Source organism: Enoplosus armatus, chromosome 13, assembly GCF_043641665.1.
Source record: "Enoplosus armatus isolate fEnoArm2 chromosome 13, fEnoArm2.hap1, whole genome shotgun sequence".
Lineage (NCBI taxonomy): Eukaryota > Metazoa > Chordata > Actinopteri > Centrarchiformes > Enoplosidae > Enoplosus > Enoplosus armatus.
The window spans coordinates 14,634,969-14,656,065 of NC_092192.1; the positions used below are offsets into that span (position 1 = coordinate 14,634,969).

The window sequence follows — 21,097 nt, forward strand, 5'->3', positions numbered from 1 at the left end:
AACATACAGCGCCTGTTCAGCATGAGCTGTGGTGGCCATGGAGATTTCTCCTGGCGGGTGCAGAGAGGGTGCTCAGTTTAGGAACACTGTCAAATTGAAAAGTAGCGGCATTGGAGGGTCAGTTCCAGTCGTCATATGGGACGCTAGAAACGATTCATGGTATGGCACAGTGCTCACAACTAACTCTCACAGAGTGAGAGTGGTAAATGAGCATCACACAAGTGAGGGATAATGAAGGAAACGCACTGTATGTCAGTGATCAATTTGTTTTATGATAACAATCTGATTCTGTGTCTATGTCCCTTCATTCACAGCTCTCTGGTCATTTGCATCTAAAAAGGACCTGAACAAACTGCCACTTGAACAGAACAGAATGACCCGCTGACTGCTGGGTTTTCACTTAATGGGGATTGTTCAATAAGCAATAAACAACACAGCAAGAAACAAGCACCGGCCATAATTTGGTTGCGGTAGTTTCGTCTGTCAGTCTCCGTATGTCTCTGACTCTTAGCTGCTTTGTCAAATCAAAGTGTGAATCCAGCAGTCACTGTAGCTGCTGGAGGTTGACAACAGAAAGGTGGCACATGTCAGCCTCTGTTAAACCAGGTTTTTGGGGTATTTTAGGGGTAATGTACTGTAAAAGTTAGGGAGATGTACTCACCCAGACATCATGATAAAATACTTCTGAAACAGTATAAAAACATGAAATTCTTTGCTTTTACAAAGGCTTGGCGTGCTATCCTTTTCTGACCTTTCTTGCTGGTTTGATTAATTCCCTTTGTCCCAGTGGAGTTTGTCATCCAGCACATGCCAAGGGATCAGTAATTATTCACGGTTGATGGGTGCACCATTTGTTATAGTGATGGGGAGGGAGACTTGCTCATTTTCCTAACATCCACCATCATGAGGTCATTTAAGTCTGTTTAAGAGAAACTTTAAAATGTGATGTGTGCCCTCCAGTGTTTCAGATCCATTACATGACTCATCCCGTCATTTCCCAGAGGCTTGTGGTATCAGAAATTCTGACTGCCAGTATATCAGTGAGGGAACATACAGGAAATATAATTTTATGTCATGTAATAATTATATTGTAAGTGATGTTAGTGTCTGTAATAAGTCTCCAGATACATTTCATTAAAAGATAAGGCTGGTGATATGCCATATTTTTCATATTGACAAATCCCATGAAAAGACCAAAGCCAACAACGAATGTATCGTATCCTACTGACAAGTATTGCCTAAGCAGCCAAAGTCTGATATATCTTATTCCTCTGTGCCATTGACCTCCATTATTGTCCAGAAAATATCAAAAACACATCAGTAAGTCAATTTTATTTATATAGCTCAATATCACAAATCACAAATTTGCCTCAAGGGGCTTTACAATCTATACAGCATACAACACCCTCTGTCCTTAGTCCCTCTATTCAGATAAGGAAAAACTCCCCAAAAAAACCTTTAACAGGGAAGAAAATCATCATGTGCTTCTGTCTCGTGATAATGAACGTGGACAGTGGTTTATTTTGAGTTACTGTCAATCCCACATAAACTGTCCTGCTGCCATAAATACTCACTAGCCTAACAATATGTATTAATCCACTACTGGACATAGTCCCCAACAAATGCACTATGCACTTGTTTGCTCAAAGCTATAGTGCCCAGCTGTTTTACGAAATTATTAACACTTTTTTGAAAAATGTAACTATATATTTGGGATTTGTTAAAAAAGATTTGCGTCTTCATCAGGAAAAAATGGGCTTTTGGCAGAAACCTGGTGGGTAATTTGGAAAATATTGAATATTAGCATTGTCGGTTTTGGTGTTTTCATGGGATTTGTTGTCTGGGAAAATATCTTAAACTGGTTCTTTAACTGAAACAGGATATGATATTTACATTGACTTGCAGTGTTGGTAATAAAAGCGTGGGCAGTCGACACTGCATCAAAACACTTCAGTCAAGGACCTTCATTAGGCAGCGAAAGTAGAAGACTTCTCAATATGCACAGGAAGTTGCAGGATGTTAATGTTAAGTCTTTGCACAGGCACAAGCAATCTGTGATAAAGGAAGGAGTGGAATCAAACAGTGGTGCTTTTATAACCTGACTTTGTACCTTTAATTAGCTTTGTATTATTCATGTGTTTTTCTAGAATGCTTCTCCTGGGCCTGGGACCTTTCTCCAGTCTTGATGTTGTCAGCAATAGGTTACATTAATGAAAGAATTCGTAGAATTACATATCACCATTTTAGAACTGAAACCACTGCATTGTGTGGGCTGAGAGTGTTTTATGCGTCATGTAATATGCACTGTCCTGAACTTGATGTAGGTTTCCGGACACCATGCGCCTGGAAAGAATGCACTTTTGAGGCTACAACACTTTGACTACATAATCTTCTGTATTTCATCTATATTTTATGTTCTATTCGCAGCGTCCCTGTTTCGATTCCAGCTGGGGACCTTTGTTGCATGTCATATCGTCTGTTTGGCAAAGCACACTATGTAACTAGCCTGAGTGCTAGCGTCAGAAGCACTACATTCATTCACAAACCGATTAATGTGACACATAGAAACACCAAATGCAAACTAAGCTTGAACATCTTTGACAGTGACAGATCCAAGATCTATAAAAATCTAGTATGGCTGGTTCCATCGCTTATACCACAAAAGCGCTTCTTCTGTCTGGAGGATTGGGTGGTTTAAAACTAGGCTGCAAAAAACGTTTTCTTCATATCGTCCCTCCAGATATAGCCGCTCTAGGTAACACTTTTGTGTAAAAATACACCGGTTTTATAAGCCTAAATCATGAAGTCCCATCCCTCCTAACAGAGACTTCCTCCATTTGCCTCCAAAATGAAATGCTGCGGCTCAGTATGTTTGCAGATAATACTGAATTCAAACTTCAGAGTGAGATACAAAACTGTCTGTTAAGCAGGCAATAGGTTAAGAGCCGGGGAAAAGTAATTGAAATTAAAATTACAGCAACAATAATATTGACACCTACACCGAAACAAAATCCTGTCTTCATGATATTTATTTTCCTATCACATGAAAGGGAGCATGTTGATGTTGTTCACAGTGTTTTGGGAACCAGGATTGACCCTATTTCTATTTCTGGAATACTGCCATTATTTATGAAGTCTTGTGTTTCTCTTCAGGGAGAACTGAATGCACTATGAAGTATAAAGGTCTGGGCTTACTTAGTTCAAAGTGAATTGTTTGCATCGTCTTATATCAGTGGTCTGCATCCTTGAATAGTTATAAAGAAATATATATATAAAGTAACTCAATCCCAGGCTGATGGATGACTGTGGACAAATACTGCTGGAGCCATTTTGTTTTTTACCCACTCAACCTCATGTCAGTGATCATGATCATACTGTGTACTCCACTGTATTCTGATATGTCACGAGGGACATATTAATATTTTATGCATGATGAGTTGTAATTAGTGTAATAGATTATTAAATCTGAAGATAGTGATAATCATAATGATGATGAAGATATTGAGGGCTGTTTTTTGCTCTTTGTTGTTGATGAGGATTTTGATAAAGAGTTGACAATGATGATGATTTTGATAACGAGCGTGAGGTTGTTGGTGAGGATGATGATGACAGTGGTGGCTGGTTTATCTGCACTTACACTAGTATCGCTTCTTCACACAGTGTCATGATGACCTCATGGTGGCTAAGTCTTGACATTTTTGGTTGGTTTTGTGCATCGGTCTTCCTGTGTTTTACTTTCACATCTCTACTTAGCTTCTTCCTTCCCTTTTTTCCACACTCCACAATCCCCCTCCTGCACCCACCTCCCTGCTTGTGTCTGGTTGGTGGCAGCAGAAAGGTTAAAGAAGTTGAGTTGAAAGCGCAAGGTTGCCTGTTTGAACCTGCAAGGAAAGTCTTGAGGGGGGCAGTGTGATGAAATAAATTAGTGCTAGTTAATGCTCTACTCTTTGCTACTGTAAGAGCAACTGCTGATGTGCCATTAAGCAAGGCACTTAAGTCCAAAGTGTCTCCAGTGGAGCCATTAATAGAAGGCCATGTCTATATTAGGAAAGAGAGGTGCATAGATAGTATCTGTAAACATCAGGATCAGCATGAATCCACCTCCCAGGTAGTCCTCCTTGGATCAGCAAATACAGCTGTCCCAACATTCATACTTTAATGACGTGTTCTGCTGCAATATAAAACTTTTCCAGTGGGAGGAAAAGTGTCTCCTGACATATGAAAATGCTGCACTGCTGCTATTTGTAAAATTCATAGGCACAGGGTGTATTGTTTAGAGTAGCAGCTTCAGCTGTGCAGTAAAATCCATTCTGCTTTAACAGGCATAACGACCCCACTGTTCTTTATTGGTTGATCGATTCTGAATAAGCTGTTTTTTATTTGTCCATCAATAAGCTATCAATGACTAGTGGGGGGGAGAGAGGCGCTATATCATCAAGCATATGTTATGTTATGTATTTTCTGTTCTATTATCGGCCATTTTTAAATTTGTGGTTTGCTATGTTACAGTCAGTGCATAACATGATCAGATTAAATTAATGTATGAAATCTATAAGACTGATTGTAAACACAAATGTATGAACAGCCACTGTTTGTCTTTTCCCTTAGGTGTCCCAGTTTATACATATTTTATGCAACATTGTACTATATGCTTTCTATAAGGTACCCTGCTAAAAGTTCCCATTGTTTTTGTGTATTTTTGTGGATCATGTATTAAACATTACAGTATGATTAGTATCAGCTGTTGAACTATCATATTCAAAGCATATAGTATAAGCTTGGCTCCACCAAAACCAGGTTGGTGGACCTCTGCTGTGAACTCAGATGTGAATGTGTCATAGATGAACTTGTCAGCATCTCATCTGATAAACAGAGGAAAAAATAAACAAAAGCAACAAAGTGGTTCCCTCTGTTCTTCCCATCCGCATGCCACGCACAATTACCCTCTGCCTTCTGTTGTTTTGCAGCCTGTGTTGATGTCTACGGGACACACTCCAATGTACACCTCTGCGGTTTCCACACTGGTAAGAGCACAGCGAGCCGCGCCACTCCGTCACCCTGAAAGTTACCGGTATCATCATCAATCATCTTCATCAGTCTGATTTTGTGCCCTCATTTCCTGTCTTTGCTGGATTTGGTGTCACTCAAAGTTTGGCTGATTGCAGACAGACAGCCGCCCCGCTCAACGCCATTTTATCTGTACTGCCGGAGTATGAGATCATCTGTTTTCTGATGATATCAGTGTGATCATACTCATTGCCATTCAAATCTCCTTTGTCTGACAGATTTGTTCCGCCTGTACTCAATGACTATTTCTGGGCCTGAAATCACATGACTGGAACTGAAAAGTTTTTAAATGTTGTGCTTCCATCACACTATAATGTTGAATTCCTGTGTGATATTCATATTTCTATTCCCATGCTCTAACACAAAAAGTGATAATATCGCATTCCTGCATCTAAAAAATATGCATTGTGGATCATGTTTCAGTGTAAAGGAAGTGAAAATGGTTTTGCCGGCATTTTTCTCCAGAATCAGTGGCTCAGGTTGGATTTTGCACACAAAACACGCAAAACCTGAAACATGTAAATCAGTAGACAAGTACCCATGATGCTGTGAGACATGAGTAAAGATGGAACTAATCCTAATAGGTGAGTTTTCATCATCAGTGGTATGTATATAGCGTGAAGGTTTGATAGATAGATGATCTTTTTGCAGGACAGACTGAAACCTGTAGGTGTCAGTGTTACACTGTGCAGAGTGACTTTCACAACCTTGAACGGCTATGCTGCTTTCTCAATTAAACAATTTTATGATCAGACAGGTTGCAATAGCCTCACGCACCATGAATTGCGCAAAACTGTCTTCCTAGGCAAAAATAATGGCAGAAGAATTCATACTAAAGTGCCATTAGTTATTACCTCCTACCTTAAGAAGAACAACAAGCAAATTATCATTTATAAACATCTATAAATCAAATGGAAAATCTAAGCGAAAAAGCTGGTTAGAAGCGAACTCGAACAGAATTACTGTTAAAGGAAAAAGACAGGATCACTGGAGGGAGCAGACTCTGGCTTTCAGTCTCTCCGTCTCTGTTGAACAAGTCGATTACTCTTGTAACTATACATCATTCCTTGTCTTTGTCTGCTTGCCCTGACCTTGAACACACCCCGTCTAATAGCGCCTCCTCATAATTAAACTGTTTAACATAAGGGTCATTCTGCACCCTTCAGCATGAAGTCATCAGTAAGAAAAATGCTGTTTGCATACATTCCCTCACACACACAAAAGCATTTTATTCTGCATATGCATGCATTCAATTTCCTACGCTGGTTGGATAAAGTGTGCACTGTCTCCAGGATGCATTGCAGTAACTCCTGTGTGTGTGTGTAGTGCTCGTGTGGTTTGTCATTAATGTGTAGGTGGTGTCGTCAGTCTGTCTTTATTGCTTTAATGGTGTGGCGTTTGCCAGTACCACTCCAGGCCCCATTGATTTATGGGTAGGATTGTCTCTGGAAGCACTGCAATGGTTTGGCAAAGTAAGAGGAGGTCTTTGGGTTATGTACATGATTTAGCGAAGAGGTGCTTTAGCTTCGAATGACATCTTTTTTTTTTTAAACTTAGGGTATAATGTAATTAGAAATGATTTTTTTTTTCACGCTGCACAGAAATTTTGATATTGATTGGTGCTTATATTAATGGATCTTGCTACCTCATCTACTCTATATGACTCTATAAGTCTGCTGTACCATGTCCTCCTTTTATTATTGGCCTACATAAATTGCTGTGACATCATGTGCTGGGTGCTGTTCTTACTGCTGTGATTACATTCAAAGTTCACTTTCTATCTAACAGCAAACACTTGATCCAAATATATGTATCACATTGTACGCAACATATAGCATGCAAAGATTTCTATACAGGGAGGCAAATCCATGTATTTTGCTTTTTATAATCCTAAAACAATGGAGTTCAGAAAAGAGGTGTTTCGAAAAATCTAAGGCTAAGCTAATGAGCATAAAGTCTTAAACCTTCAGTGTTGCAGAAAGGGTATTTCCCTACCTTTGAAGTGAATCTCACAGGCATCTAGTTATTGAGCTAAGCTTGGCTGAGTTCAGTATTCAAGATACCTTCAAACTTCACATATAGACATAAAAGAAGGCTTCCCAGAGTGTGTGAGACTCTGAAGAAGCCGGATAAAAAATACCACAATTACCCCAAAACCCATCTACGTCTTTAAAATTTCATTCATTCTCTATATTTTGGATGAGGTTCACTCACACATTAGCTACCCTGGAGGCAGCGCTTTGACTTTATTCACTGACAGAGATCTGTCCCAAAAATATTCTAAAGGAAGCTGGGTTTTTTGGGGTGGGGGTTTGTAATGCATAAGGTACATTTATCTTAACAGATCGGAGTTCTTGAGCTGAAAGCATTACACAACACATTTGCCATTTATCCTTCACCTGACGAGCCGGGAGTGAGAACCAGCAGGGACAAAGTGCTTGCTGAAGACCCCCACCGCCCAGTTTATGTTACGCTCTGTCTCTTCTAATGAAAAAGGATGCCTATCACTTTCTCTCTTCTCTAACCATAGAACTGTTCCTATACATAATACTTGTCACACAAATCCTCTTCAGTCAACCCCTCTAAGACGTGTTTGACACACAAAAAAGGCAGTCGTTCTTAATGTCAGGATTCAATGACTGTTTTCTGTAGTATTTCCCCAAGAGCCCTCCATTATACCCTCCCCTCTCTGCTCTGCACTCTTGTCTGGTTGGTATCTGGTTTCTATCTTCATTTTCTCCGTCCTCCTTACTTTTCTTTAATAAATGTTTAAATATGTCCCTGCAGCTTCGGTGTAATTACTGTGCAGCAGCAGCTCAGGTCCTTTGGGAAGGAAAGGGGAGAGAGAGAAAGAGGGAAAAAAAATATGCATGCAAAAAGAAGAGGAGAGAGCTGTTCAGGCTGAATGGCGGAGTAAGACAGATAGAGAGGGCCTTGCAACTGGAAGGGTGAGAGAATTAGATAGGTAGATGGAGGAATTTTATTTAACAAAATGAAAACGTCAGCTGACAGCTTGTCCTTCAGCATGTCCTTACATAAGTCTGTTCAGTGTGCATGCCCTTGTGTGTGTGTGTGTGTATGTGAGTGCATACATGCACGCCTGTCGATCCATCTGTCTTTCAAAAAGAGAGAGCTCGAGCGAGCTGTGAAAAAACCTGTGGAAGTAGTTGTGTGCCTTCGTTAGGCTACATCCTCCATTTAATAATCACAATAATCTATTGCATACATGTAATTTCCTTTTCAAACATCCAACCCTATTCTTTACCCTCAGTCTTTCAAGTGTTTTGCTGAAGCCATCGGCAGCACAAGGGCCATAAGGTTTGAGCAGGACTCTAATGACAGTTCTTATGAAGGTTTTAGATTATTATTGCCTCAAAACGTTTGATTTTGATGAGATAAGGAACATTTTTCTGTGTTTAAATCAAAGCAAATTTGCTGTAATTTGCATTTTAGAAACAGATTATTTTTAGACCAATTGCACTAAAATAATTGATCCTCACTAAACATGAAAGGTTCCATGTGGATGATTTGGATTTGCAAGTCGTTGCATTATTTGTGAAAGCTGTTTGTTTGGCTGAAATGTCCACATCATCAACAACAACCTTGGAAAATTAAAAATGGAACTACACAGGTGACGTACTAAAATGATCTGATGTTACATATTTCCACCCTCACTGCCAGCCCTGTGTTGAGGTTTCACTATTCTGACTGACTGACTGTAGAACAGGGGCTCTCAGGTTCAAGTGCTCCCTAGGACGAGTCCGGCCAGTTTGAGCTGCTTGTCCTTCTAAGTATAATTCCTCCCCCTGTCACATCACCAGCGTTGACATTATACAGAGAGACAGCTAAGTAATTGCCATCAACTTTCCTGCTTGCTGCTCTTTCCCTGAGCAGCAGGGATGGGAGGGGTACAGTACAGTGGCAGCAGAAAATATGAACTGCATTCTCACTGAGCACAGACCAGTAGCAGGGAGGCACCGTGATCGCAGTCCACTGCCACAGATGACGAAGGATGGAAGGATCTGTTTGTGAATGCTCCTTTTTACTCTGGATGGGTGATTTCTGAAGACAGGACGACTGAGTCTCAGATAATAACGAGCCTTATCAGCGATGAGTCATTCCTGTAACTCGAGCCCTGGTTTGGAGGATGGCACTGGGCTTCCTCAAATGAAGTCTCCAGCTCCGACTCAGCTAGAGGAAGACACTTACTGGGCTGTGCTCTTTCTGTGGATTTAGAATTGTATAAAGGTGTATCCTGTGTCTAAAGCATGCTATATTTGGTATTGTGGTTTATTTAGATTGAGTGGAAAGCAAAGCTGAAAGGGCACGTGTTAAGTTAAAAGAGATGTCTTTTATTTGAGGCAATCTGGACGCTCTGTGGTTTCTGATCAACTGTTATGGCAGGGCCTAGGCCTAATTGCTCACTTTGCAATAATGCTTTTGTGGTATTGTTGAAAGTAGACAGTTCTAGAGCGTGCTCTAACTCTTCCAGCCACACACTTGGTGGGTGTGTATGTCATTTTGGGAGGTGAGCAGGTTTTGCTCCCAGAATCAACCACGATTTAGCATTTTGGCGCTGAAGCAGAATGTTCATGTCCGTGTGGTACGCCAAAAAGATGGGCTGCCGGTTCCTCAACAATGTTCGGAAAGCCAAGAAACATCGACATCATAAGATGGTAGGCATGTTTTAAACAGGTTTACTTTTTTTTTTGTCATGAATGTACCTCAATATATTTGAGGAATCTTTATGAAAATGCCATTGTGCTTTGTGGCTTAGCAGTGGGGCTTGAAGAGTATGTTTAATTATGTTATTATTATGGCACCAAGGCTTTATTTTGTTTATCTGCACAGATAAACAACTCAGGCCAAGGGTATGGATGCTCTTAAGGCCCATGATATATATTTCAATCACAGTGAGCCTGAGTAATCAAATCTGGTAATACTAATCAAATCCTGCTCAGGCTGTGTGTGTGTGTGTGTGTATGTGTGTGTGTGTGTGTGTATGAGTGTGTGTGTGTGCAGGAATAGATGTTTGTGAGTCCTCCTCTGTTGGTGTGAAGGTGCCGTTTCTTTCATTTAATAATCCAACAAACAAGGAGCTGGAGGTGACCACCAACTCCACACCCCCCTAACCCACACACATGCCACTTATGCCACCACCTGCCCCTGCCCTCATTTCCATTTCTTTAACAGCCTTGCACAGCCCTGAGGTCAGTCTGGAGTCTGTACCTCTTTCTCTCTTTAACAGAAAAGCAGCAGTTTAGATACACACTAATACCCATAATGCTACCTGCTTCCTTGTTGCTGCCAAAAAACATGTTTCCTTTATCAAACACGATTCATAGTTTGACATTGCGTATTTCAACAGAGGTCATTATCTTGCTTATTGACCACATGGCTTTTATGTGTTAAAGGCTTTCCAGCTGCTGCGAGGTGTGCGGGACATGCCGCGTTAAAGCGTCTCTAATGCAACCTTTGGTTTGTATCCAGCACCAAGCTCTCGCGTGACATCATTCCCTCTGATGATATTGAAGTATTCTTTGCACACTTAATCTCGACAAGAGAGGCAAAGCCAGCAGTTGTCATTTTAAATAATCTTAGACTTAACTAAACAGGGGGACTGGACTGTCATTATTATTGGCGTTATTTAACCTCCTTCGACTACAAAAGAGTCCATCAGACTGATAGCAGTGTAAGCGTGCACAGAATGGGTCATGAGCATCAGACAAACATATAGTGTGCAGGTACACGTGCACAGAGCAGTAGAGATTGATCCGATTACCTGAAAGTCTTCAGGAGGGAGCATGTGCAGTACAGTGTCCAGCTACAGCTTGAACAGAGGCTGGATGGTTCCCAGTGCTAAATTGCCAATACTAGGTCTATTCATTCAACTCTTAATGAAGAAAGGGAATTGATTTAAACACACTACTTCACACTTCTGCTGCTGTTTCTTGCCTCAGCAATATATTGATATAAATTATTTTATTTAATAAATGATTAAGTATCACAAAACACTGTAAAATCTGGGAATCAGAAAAATCCAAATACATCTGTTTTTGCTGTTTTATTTGTCTTTGAATGTGCATATTGTGGCACTTAGCTTTCTGATTATAAATCCATCAAGAGGTAAAGGTCTGGGTGTGGATGGATGGTGGTGCTGCCTGTAGAGACATGGCACAGGACGGGTTAGCTGAATTGTTGGTGCTAAAATATAGGTGGGCCAGAGCCAAACACTGTAAATCCTAACAACCCAGACGTCGAACGACTTGACAGAGCAGAGAGCGGGAGAGAGGGCTCTGTCAAAATCCCTGCAGGGAAACTGCCTGCACTGGGCTTAGATTTCTGCTGGCTATACTCATTATTTCTGTCTCTAGATAAGGATGAATTTGACGTAATGTTCAGCAGCACGGCCCGTTGGACACAGCTACATGGTGACGCTCTGCACAGGCATTGTTATAATTGAACAGTGTGCAGTTAAAGCCGAGCTCTGGCATTCTGTGGAGGGCTGGGGGAGAGAGAGTTTTATGCCTTTACCTCGTGTGGATGAGTATTTTCTCTTTATAATGGCAGCTACAATTAGTATCATTCAACATGGGCTTGGAGCATAGGATGCTGGTGTTGCGTAAAGAACAGGCTGTTGTAGCAGAAAAATAACAGAGGTGTTTATGTTATTTAGCCTACCCTCATTGATGTAAAAACAGAATAATGGAAACACCTGTTTGTATAAATATTATTCAACAGCACCACAAACTCCAAAATCTTAGAGAGAGTAACAGATCTTCACATTGCGTCACATAAAAGACCACTGGGTAAAGAATGTGCAATTGTTTTTCTTAAAAGCTGAGAAAATGTGTTCAGTTTGGCTGCGTAGTTGTTTGTGTGTGTGCCAGAGCTGTCAGGTCTGTGAAGGTCAGCAGGCTGACTTTATGCTGCTGTTTGCTGCTCTGTAAGCACTTTAGATGCACAGGGTCTTCCCCATGCTAATCAGTGTGGTACAGAAACAATGAGTTTAGATGGGGAGTCAGACTGCACTGTACATGAGGGTGTATTTACATCTCTTCCAACATCAGAGAGTGTATCCTGGAAAGCAGTATGAAAGAAGATTGAGAATGTATTGTACAGAAACGGGATTAAAAAGGAGAGGGATAGGAGCAGCGTGTTGAGGTTAACTGTCACAGATCAGATGAGCTGACAGAGGAAAGCCCCAGCGGGTTAACCCAAACCATATCAATGCCAAAAATCCTGTCCTCTCATTGACTTGCTGTCGTTTCTAGTCTTTTCTGTATCACTTTGTTCCTGACGAATCACAGGAAATGTTGAAATTCAGTCTAGCTTTACACTTTGCACAAACCATAATGGATGCAGTATGGCTCTGGACAAAATCATATAAAAGATAATGGACCATCAAGCGAGCTGATATTATATACTCCTTGATGATAATTGGACTAACTACGCTGTCTCTCACTGCCTTGTTACCAAGTTACGTTTTCTTCGCCATCCTCCGAGTGTTCTGGGAGACTGCCACCATGTGCTGCTGCACATAAATCACTGAGAGGTGTGTTTGGAAACGACTGGTGGGCAGGAGGCCCCATGTCCATGCCCACAGTAGTCACTAGATAGCCATTTACAGCATCAGTAATACATGCTACACTGCAATTCAACCAGCAGCTACACCAAGATAAACCAAACACCAAGAGTTTGGGAAAACCATGGGGGCTAAACATGAATTATATCTGCACCCATCATGGGTGGATAATAATAAATGGATCTCGAGCAGCGCTCTCTATCCGTCAGCAGAGTGACAACCATAGCAAAATGAGAATAGTGTTATCACAGCTAAGAGTTAAAATGGCCATCAGTCTTGGCTGTGACTGGAGGTTTCAGGGATATACTGAGAGCTCATCCAGGAGCTGCCTCATCTTTGAGTTTCTGCCATAATTTCTTAATAATGTTTCTTCTCTCTCTCTGCCTCCAGGGAAATACTCCTCCGGTGGTGGTGAACACTGACACACTTGATGGCTCCCCATATGTAAGGATTTCGTTTAATCTTCTCTTTATTGTATCATTATGTTAGGTTCAACCACATGACAAACTTAACTGCCTTCACATTCAGTCTGTATTATCAGTAATTCCATTCCTTTTCCCAGCATCCAGGTAGGTCTCTGCTCATTGTTTTAATCTGAATGATAACGCTAATTAATTTGACTCCTTTTTAATTACAATGAGCTTTCTCTGTTTGATATACATTTGACAGAACAGAAACATTAATTCTTTAATGATGCCATATCTAAAATAAAAGCAGTGAAATACCTCGAACACATTGTCATGAATTGTAAAGGATTAGAGAACGAGGCTTCTCAGAGAAAAGCCAGACCAGTAACTTTGCACCACTACAGCACTAAGAAAAGTTGTTTTCTAGGTCAGCACCAAAACAGAGAAGTCTGCCTGAAGTTCTTTAAATTCCCTCCTCTGGGACTTGTTTAATTGCAGAGGTAGAGCTCATGTGTGTGAAGGTGAATTAGACTGAAAGAATAGTGTTGCGGTGCCACACTGGTCCACACATACAGTAGTCAAAGAGGAGCAATGCTATTTAGTGGACAGAACTTCTGGTAAAGGGATGCTATAATTAGATTTTGGTGATGATGTGTTCAGGAGCTGATGGGAAATCCCCATCAAGGACTTCTGAGTCAGTTGATGAATAGCAACATATGATGATCAAGCTCAGAGGGCAAGTGCTGAATCAACATTAGCTGACTTTAGGATTTAGACTCTTTTGTTTGCTTACACTTCATTTGCGCTAACAGTTAAAGGCAGAATGAGAAGGATTTTCCCAAAAAACAATGTATAAATTCATAGAAAAAGAATCCCTCTCAGTCATCACTTGTGACCCACTAGAAGTGTGTGCCCCTCTGCCTGTATTTTCTTATTTTGCTGTGTCCGCGACCTTTCTGGACGTCAACCTTTGGGTAGTAGGTGTGTAGCCCCCAGCCAACAACAGCATGCAAGGTGTGATGATGGGATCCCAGATAAGCAGCCAAGAGAAAGCTACAAGCCGGAAGGAGGGGCCAACTTTGAAATTGACAAATCCTACTCATTCTACCTTTAAACTTGTATAATCGTTTAAATAATTATATGACTTTCTTAAAACCGATTTTCTCTAAATCAACTAACAACCCTTTCTGACAGGTGAATGGGACAGAAGGGGAAATCGAGTATGAGGAGATCACACTGGAGAGAGTGAGTCTGAGAAAATGATCTTTTAAACTTGATTTTCGACATATTTACAGTACGTTTAGTCCTCTGCAGTTCTAACATAATATTAGTGGTCTAGCTTTGGTCAACATGATAGTTCCAACTATGACTGTCTGCAATCTCACACAGTCAAATCCCCCTGATGTGAATAATATTGTGTTTGTTTGTGTTTGCTACTGCAGGGTAACTCAGGCCTTGGCTTCAGCATAGCAGGAGGGACAGACAACCCCCATGTGGGCGACGACCCCAGCATCTTCATCACCAAAATCATACCTGGAGGAGCCGCGGCTCAGGATGGACGGCTGAGGTAAAATCGGACACACACACGCACACACACACACTAAGCTACAACAAACAGCCAGCCTGCCTGCATGCATTCATGCTCCCACGTTAGACCGGCTAGGCCGACTCCAAGACGCTGCTCTACTGTCCCCATTCACCCTGCCTTTTCTCTCCACCTTCCTGCGTATTTTTCTTTTGAATTCACCGATACAGACAACCAGTCACTTTTCTACCAGCAAACACACTTAGAGAAGAGCAGCCTAAGTAGAACCTGGCCTCTTCATTTTAAGTCCAAAGTATTGTACCACAGAACTACAGCCTATTGACTGTCAAGCCCGTTCAGCATCAAAGTTACATCAGAGAGCACCTGCCTGTTTAATTCAAGGTCTGAATGTCTCAACCCAACTAATATCCTCTACTACTTTTATAGTATAGGCCTTTCAACTATTTAATTTAGTTACTGTTTGCATTTGGTCTAAAAATCAGAAACTTACGTTTTGTGGTGTTGCTTTTTTGTTTTTTCACGAGGTTCAAAAGAGTCTAACAATATTTCTATGTTAAAAGAGGTCCTATTTTAAGCACATGATATGGAATGATGAGGAAAAAGGTGAAAGATTGTTTTGTTTGTCAGCTTTAGCGTCATTAAATAAAACTCACTAATCTTACTGTAAGTATTTAATCTTTAAAAATGAGAAAATCTGTAGAAGCTAACAGCAGCAGCGACGTGTTTTTACCCCTTAAATTAAAGTTCAGGAGGATCAAATTCTAAAAGGAGCCTATTGCAAGAACATGTCATAACATTATGTTTGTTTTCCCACTTTCGTAAGAGGCTGTAGTGCAGAGTTTGCCTTTCTGAATAAAAAAACTGCACTTGATGAGCCGTTTTCCAGATTACACTGCAATAAATAAGCCATGTACAGAGGCATCCTCCTCGTCCTCCTCTTTACAGTTGACCTATAAACGTCCATCTGGAATGACTTCAGAGTTTAAAGCAGGCCTGGAGAGAACGCTTGTAATTGACTGAATGCAGGTTTTTTCTTTTACTGTCTGCTATGAGCAACATATCTCAAATATCTTAAGGAAAATACTACGAAGCTTACTATTCCTAGTATCTTAAAAATTGAATTCCTTGAAAGCCTTACAAAACCTGCAATTTGTGGGTGTAAAATTCATGTTTCTTTCAGATGGTTTCATGTCTTTGATGATTCAAACACAAAAACATTCAGTCAGGGTAATTCTTCCACACTGAGTGACTCTGTGGCTCCTATGATTTACTTTAAAATCCTTGACAATCAAAATAAAAGAACCCTGTGAGGTTTATGAAAGTGTGGTTTAATAGTTGGTTGATTTGGAACATTTTATACAGTATCTACATGAATTGTTTTTTTTATAGCTTAATAAAGGTGGTGAGTAAATCCCTAGGAGCACATGGCTACAAAGAACATAAAAGGATGCTCTAGAATTGCCAGCATTAACAAATGTGTTAGTGTACGATAATGTAAATGTGCTCTTCTCTACATGCAAAAAATGTATAATATTGCCTCACAAACAATATACAGCTCAGATTTTGTCAGTGTAAAATCCTTCATATGAAGATGTCAGCAGCTATTGGTTCCCTTTGGAGTTGGCTTTAGTGATGTATCCCACCCCCACCCCCGCCAATGGAGTGTAGTTACTGTGGTGGTGGTGAAAATTTGGATGGATGTAATGTGAAGCAGGACTTCTGGTGAGCTCAGTGGAAGGACCCATAGACGCTGGTTGTGATGAAAACTGGTCGCAACGATCTGACACTGAAATGACAGCTGACAGCAGCAGAGAAAGGAACAAGTTTGACAGGAACGAGATGATTGGGTCACAAAAGGTCGTGGCAAAATCTGATTGGCTTAACTGAAAGAGTAAAGCTGATTGAGTAGGAAGCGGGAAAAAGGAAGAGAGAGAGAATGTAAATAAATAGAATAAGCATGAATATAGTCTCCCTGATTGAACTTTCGCTAAGCTTCATTTCATGATTCATTTTAAGGGGGTAGTAATGCCATGAGTTGTAAAGGAATGTCCCCCAAGAGACCTTACAGGGCAGCAGCAGATTTCTAGACAAAATACATAATATGAACATTAGTCACAGAAGAAATAGCTAACTAATAAGGCATAGCTAATAAAAATCAAGGAAATGTGATTTTCTTTTTTCTTTTACTGGTTAAGGTAGTGGATGACCAGCAATGAACAGAACACAGAATGAGGTCAGCAATGACCAGAATGCATATGGTCGGCAGTAATCAGAATGAATTTAATATGGCCAGAGATGATGTGTAATAGGCGTGATAATGAATAATAGATAAGGTCAGCAATGACCTGAATGTAATGCCAGCGTCAGCAGTGACCAGAAATGAAATAAGATCAAAGGGGCAGTAAGCAGCAAGAGATAACAGTGAAAAGCCAAAACACCACCACCAGTTATGTGCATGACATACCAGATAATTTAAGGCTTCAGAGATCTTTGATTGGCGAGGACGGGGTCAACGTCAGGGCTAATATAGGAGGTGTGTGCAGGAGGATGACCAGCGGCCCAGTTGTTGAAGAGAGGTAGATGAAACGCCTTGATTGGCAGTGGCAACGGAAGTAGCAGCGCCAATCCTGAATAATGCTGAAGTTGTTTTTAATGTTGCCTTGCTCTAAATGAGAGCTAACCCAAGATTTTGACATAGGAATGTTTCCGGGGGTTAGAAATAGAGGAGAAGAACTGGTAATAGGTCTAAATTGTAGGTATTTGATCATAAATCTAAGGGGGGGGCAAAAAGGAGAATCAGTGAGAGTCACAATAACAGAGCGAGCACCTCCGCACTTACAATGCTGAAGACGTAGACTGTAGTGACTAGGATGAAATGCCAAATCAGAAAATGAAATATCTCTACAAGGGTTAAATTAATTTGAAGATGCTGTAAATTTGCGACTTTGAAGGAATGCGTAAAAAGCTAATAATACAGGATCAAGCAGAGTGTCAATGTAAGTAGAGAAAACACCATCTCTGAGTGCTGTCAGCATTACATGCAAAGTGGAAAGACCAATAGGATACCTAGAAGAAGTAATTTAATAACTGGGCTAAAAAACAAAGGATCATAACATCTAATGTCAAACTGATTCCCACAAACCAACCCACAAGTGTACTGAGGTTTGAAATGACGTTTGAATGACATGGCGAACATCTACGCAGTGATGCACAAACAGTGTTTATGTAAACAGGTTTTAGTAGCATACCAATAGAAAGACAAAACATAGCAAACACTTTCTCATGTGCATCGTAGCTGACTCAGTGTATCTAAGCACAGGGATCTGGTTCAGGACAGAGCCAGATCTTGGAGAGGGGGAACTAGCATCTGAACAGATCTGGTCTTGAAATTGAAACAGGTAAAAAAAATCAGCTATGTGATGACTGGGCACGTGACAGGCCATGGTGATGAAGTTGTTTGTGACGGATGACCATGTGATGCTCCTCATAAAAGGCACGATGTGTTTTGATGAGAAGCGCCCTTTACTGATGAGGCCGACAACTGCTTGATTGTCACATAGAACTGCGATGTGTTTATGTTGCCAAAACTGATCAAGCGATCAGGTAAATCTCACATAGCGCAGATGACATATCAAACTGGGAGAAAGAGGGAAGCCAGTGGTTTGCAAAACAATCTGGCAAAATCTGATTGGTTTAACTGAAAGAGTGAACGCCATCAGTCAGCTGATTGAGTTGGGGAATGTAAATAAACAGAGAAAACATGAAGATAGTCTCCCTGATTGAACTTTCACTAAGCTTCATTTGTTAAACCTCTTGCAGCCCTAAAGAATTATTTCAGTCTTACAAAATTTTACACACTATAATTTTCATGGCCCTAAAATCAATTTTAAACACATGAATAGAATAGTGATAAGCACAGTGTTTAGGCCCTTGGAGGAAGAATGTGTATGTCTGAAAATAGCTATTTCAGCAAAATCTTCTTGCCTGAAAATCAGCTTCTCTTCTGCACACAGGCTGTCACTTTCACTTTACATATCAACTCCTCATCATTTTCAAGAACGGTTAACACAAAGAGAGCTATACTGCAGCTTGCCCTTGTGCTAGATCAATGGCAGAAGGGCTTCTACCCTCTTAATATGGGATACTGAGAGTTGGGGGAAAAGGCCAGATGTCTGTGGTGAAACTGGATCCCCGACAAAGCTATAGTTGGAGATTGACTGATCCTGACCTCCTCTGGTGGTGGATTACACCCGATTTCTTCACCAAAACAAAAACTCATGCTGTACTTTCCCTCTCCCTCCCATCGTCTCTTTCTCTCTTTCGCTCTCTCTCTCTCTCTCTCTCTCTCTCCCTCCCTCCCTCCCTCCCTGTTTGTTAGTGTGAACGACTGCATCCTATTTGTGAATGATGTTGATGTGAGGGAGGTGACACACAGCCAAGCTGTGGAGGCTCTTAAGGAGGCAGGTGCTATCGTCCGCCTCTATGTTCTCCGCAGAAAACCAGCAGCAGAGAAAGTCACTGAAATCAAACTCATCAAAGGGCCTAAAGGTATGTGGAAGTGTGGACTGGTGTACAGCATCGACGCTTTTGTGTGGGCTTAAGGATGCTTTATACCCAGCTAAGCTCTGCCCTCTGGATTTAGAAAATCTGCTCTGTGTTAACCCGTACCTCCTTTGCTCACTCTCTGCCTCTCTCATTGCTCCCTTTTCTCAGGATTAGGTTTCAGCATTGCTGGAGGGGTGGGAAACCAGCACATACCAGGAGATAACAGTATCTATGTCACCAAGATCATTGAAGGCGGGGCGGCTCATAAAGATGGCCGTCTGCAGATCGGGGACAAGATCTTGGCGGTTGGTCACTCAGATGTAATAACTACTCGCATGCAGAGATATCCACACAAACACACATCACTGATAGCCTCATTCTCTCACCTTTTAAGCACACAGACACACATTCACACACACGTACACTCACACATCTGTGTGTATAAGCAGCACTGATGTATCAAGAGCCAAGATAAATTACAGCTGTAATTTTTAAGGCCTTAAATTACTTTCATTAATATGTTAATAGATGTGTAGGATGGGATGAATGTTTAACTGTAGTATTGTCACAATGAGTCTCAAGCAGCGTTACTGCCATCTGCTGGAGAACAGGGAGACTGCAACACAGCAGCTGATGGCAAGCTCAACACCAGCAACCTCAAAATGGTGCTTGGTTTCTACTAAATGGTGTCTGAGCAAATGCTTTACCTCTAAATGGGATATGGAAACATGCTTCTGCTCCTTACGAATCTGTTAAAAAATACATTTACCATCAATGGCTATGTTATATCATATGCAATAATACTCTTTTTTGTAACCTTAACACACAGCACTAGTTAAGGATGTGAATTTGCATATTACTTTCAAGGGCTCCCAATCCAGAGGGGACGCCTAGCTTTATTTTTGGTTTAGCTCATCTCTACTGGAAACCACCAGCTATATATTCAATTTTTTTCTATAGTAATAAATAGTATTGAGTGATAGACTGTGATACTGTAATTTAGTTATCTATCCAATCTAATTAATAATTAGCAATTGTTCTTCTAATTTATAGAAAGGAAATCATTTTACCTTGTGTACAATTTAAATTGATGTCTGTGCTATAACAAATCAGTTGAAGCTTATTGTTTTAACGTTATAGTTATTCACAGACCAAAATAAATTACAATTTTACCTTCATCACCAAAATGTTGATCTAATAAATGATATTAAACAGTGCTCACACTGTTTTAAGTCGCTCTGGTTTCCCTACTTGTCGTGAACAATCAGGTGAACAACGTGTGTCTGGAAGATGTGATGCATGAGGATGCGGTGGGGGCTCTGAAGAACACAGCCGAGGTGGTGTACCTCAGGGTGGCCAAGCCCAACAACCTGTTCCTGACCAACTCCTTCAATCCCCCAGACCTCACCAGCAGTAAGCCCCTCTCTGCGTAAAAATCTGCCCTGTGTGCTGATTGGCACACTGTGTTGCCAAGTACAGCTAGCTAAAAATCAGACCAGGAAACTTTGTCACCAGAATGTCCTGCCTTTGAGTCGATTCCAAGAATGAACACCCACAAAAAGATTTTTCTTCATACTTGAAACAGTAGTCAAAAATAGAGTGGAGGGAATAACGTGTTCTTTCTAAATCACTGGAGATGACTGTGGGAGTTCTGTGAAAACTCAAAGCTGAGGTGTACAGGTTCAGGGTTTTTTTTTTTTGTCTCACAAAAACTCAAAAATATTCCTTGACCTGAATCCACCTCTTCATGAAAGTCTGCGCTTGTAACAAAAAAATCTGAGCATGGTATTACTCTTTTTGCAGTAAGCTTTCATGAAATGATTACACAGAATCTTTCACACAAAACATAATGAAAACATTGCATTCCACAAGTGCACTTAGACGGTTTAGTTGAAATTTGAGCTGATACCTGTGTACAATACATCCCTGGTATATTATACCTCTTTT

At 40.8% G+C, this 21,097-nt stretch overlaps 1 protein-coding gene across 2 annotated transcripts in view; it reads left to right on the top strand.

Annotated features, from left to right (window-relative positions):
• LOC139295488 (disks large homolog 4-like) overlaps nt 1-21,097 on the top strand; it is a 41,130-nt gene that overhangs the window by 12,490 nt on the left and 7,543 nt on the right. Inside the window, exons 3-8 of one of the 2 annotated variants that reach the window (XM_070917684.1) lie at nt 13,043-13,096; nt 14,254-14,304; nt 14,502-14,626; nt 18,984-19,153; nt 19,319-19,455; nt 20,419-20,563. In XM_070917684.1, the coding sequence (XP_070773785.1) occupies nt 13,043-13,096; nt 14,254-14,304; nt 14,502-14,626; nt 18,984-19,153; nt 19,319-19,455; nt 20,419-20,563 (682 nt within the window). Of the gene's footprint in view, nt 1-9,653; nt 9,744-13,042; nt 13,097-14,253; nt 14,305-14,501; nt 14,627-18,983; nt 19,154-19,318; nt 19,456-20,418; nt 20,564-21,097 lie in introns of those variants that run through there. The other variant, XM_070917685.1, reaches the window with a different exon arrangement.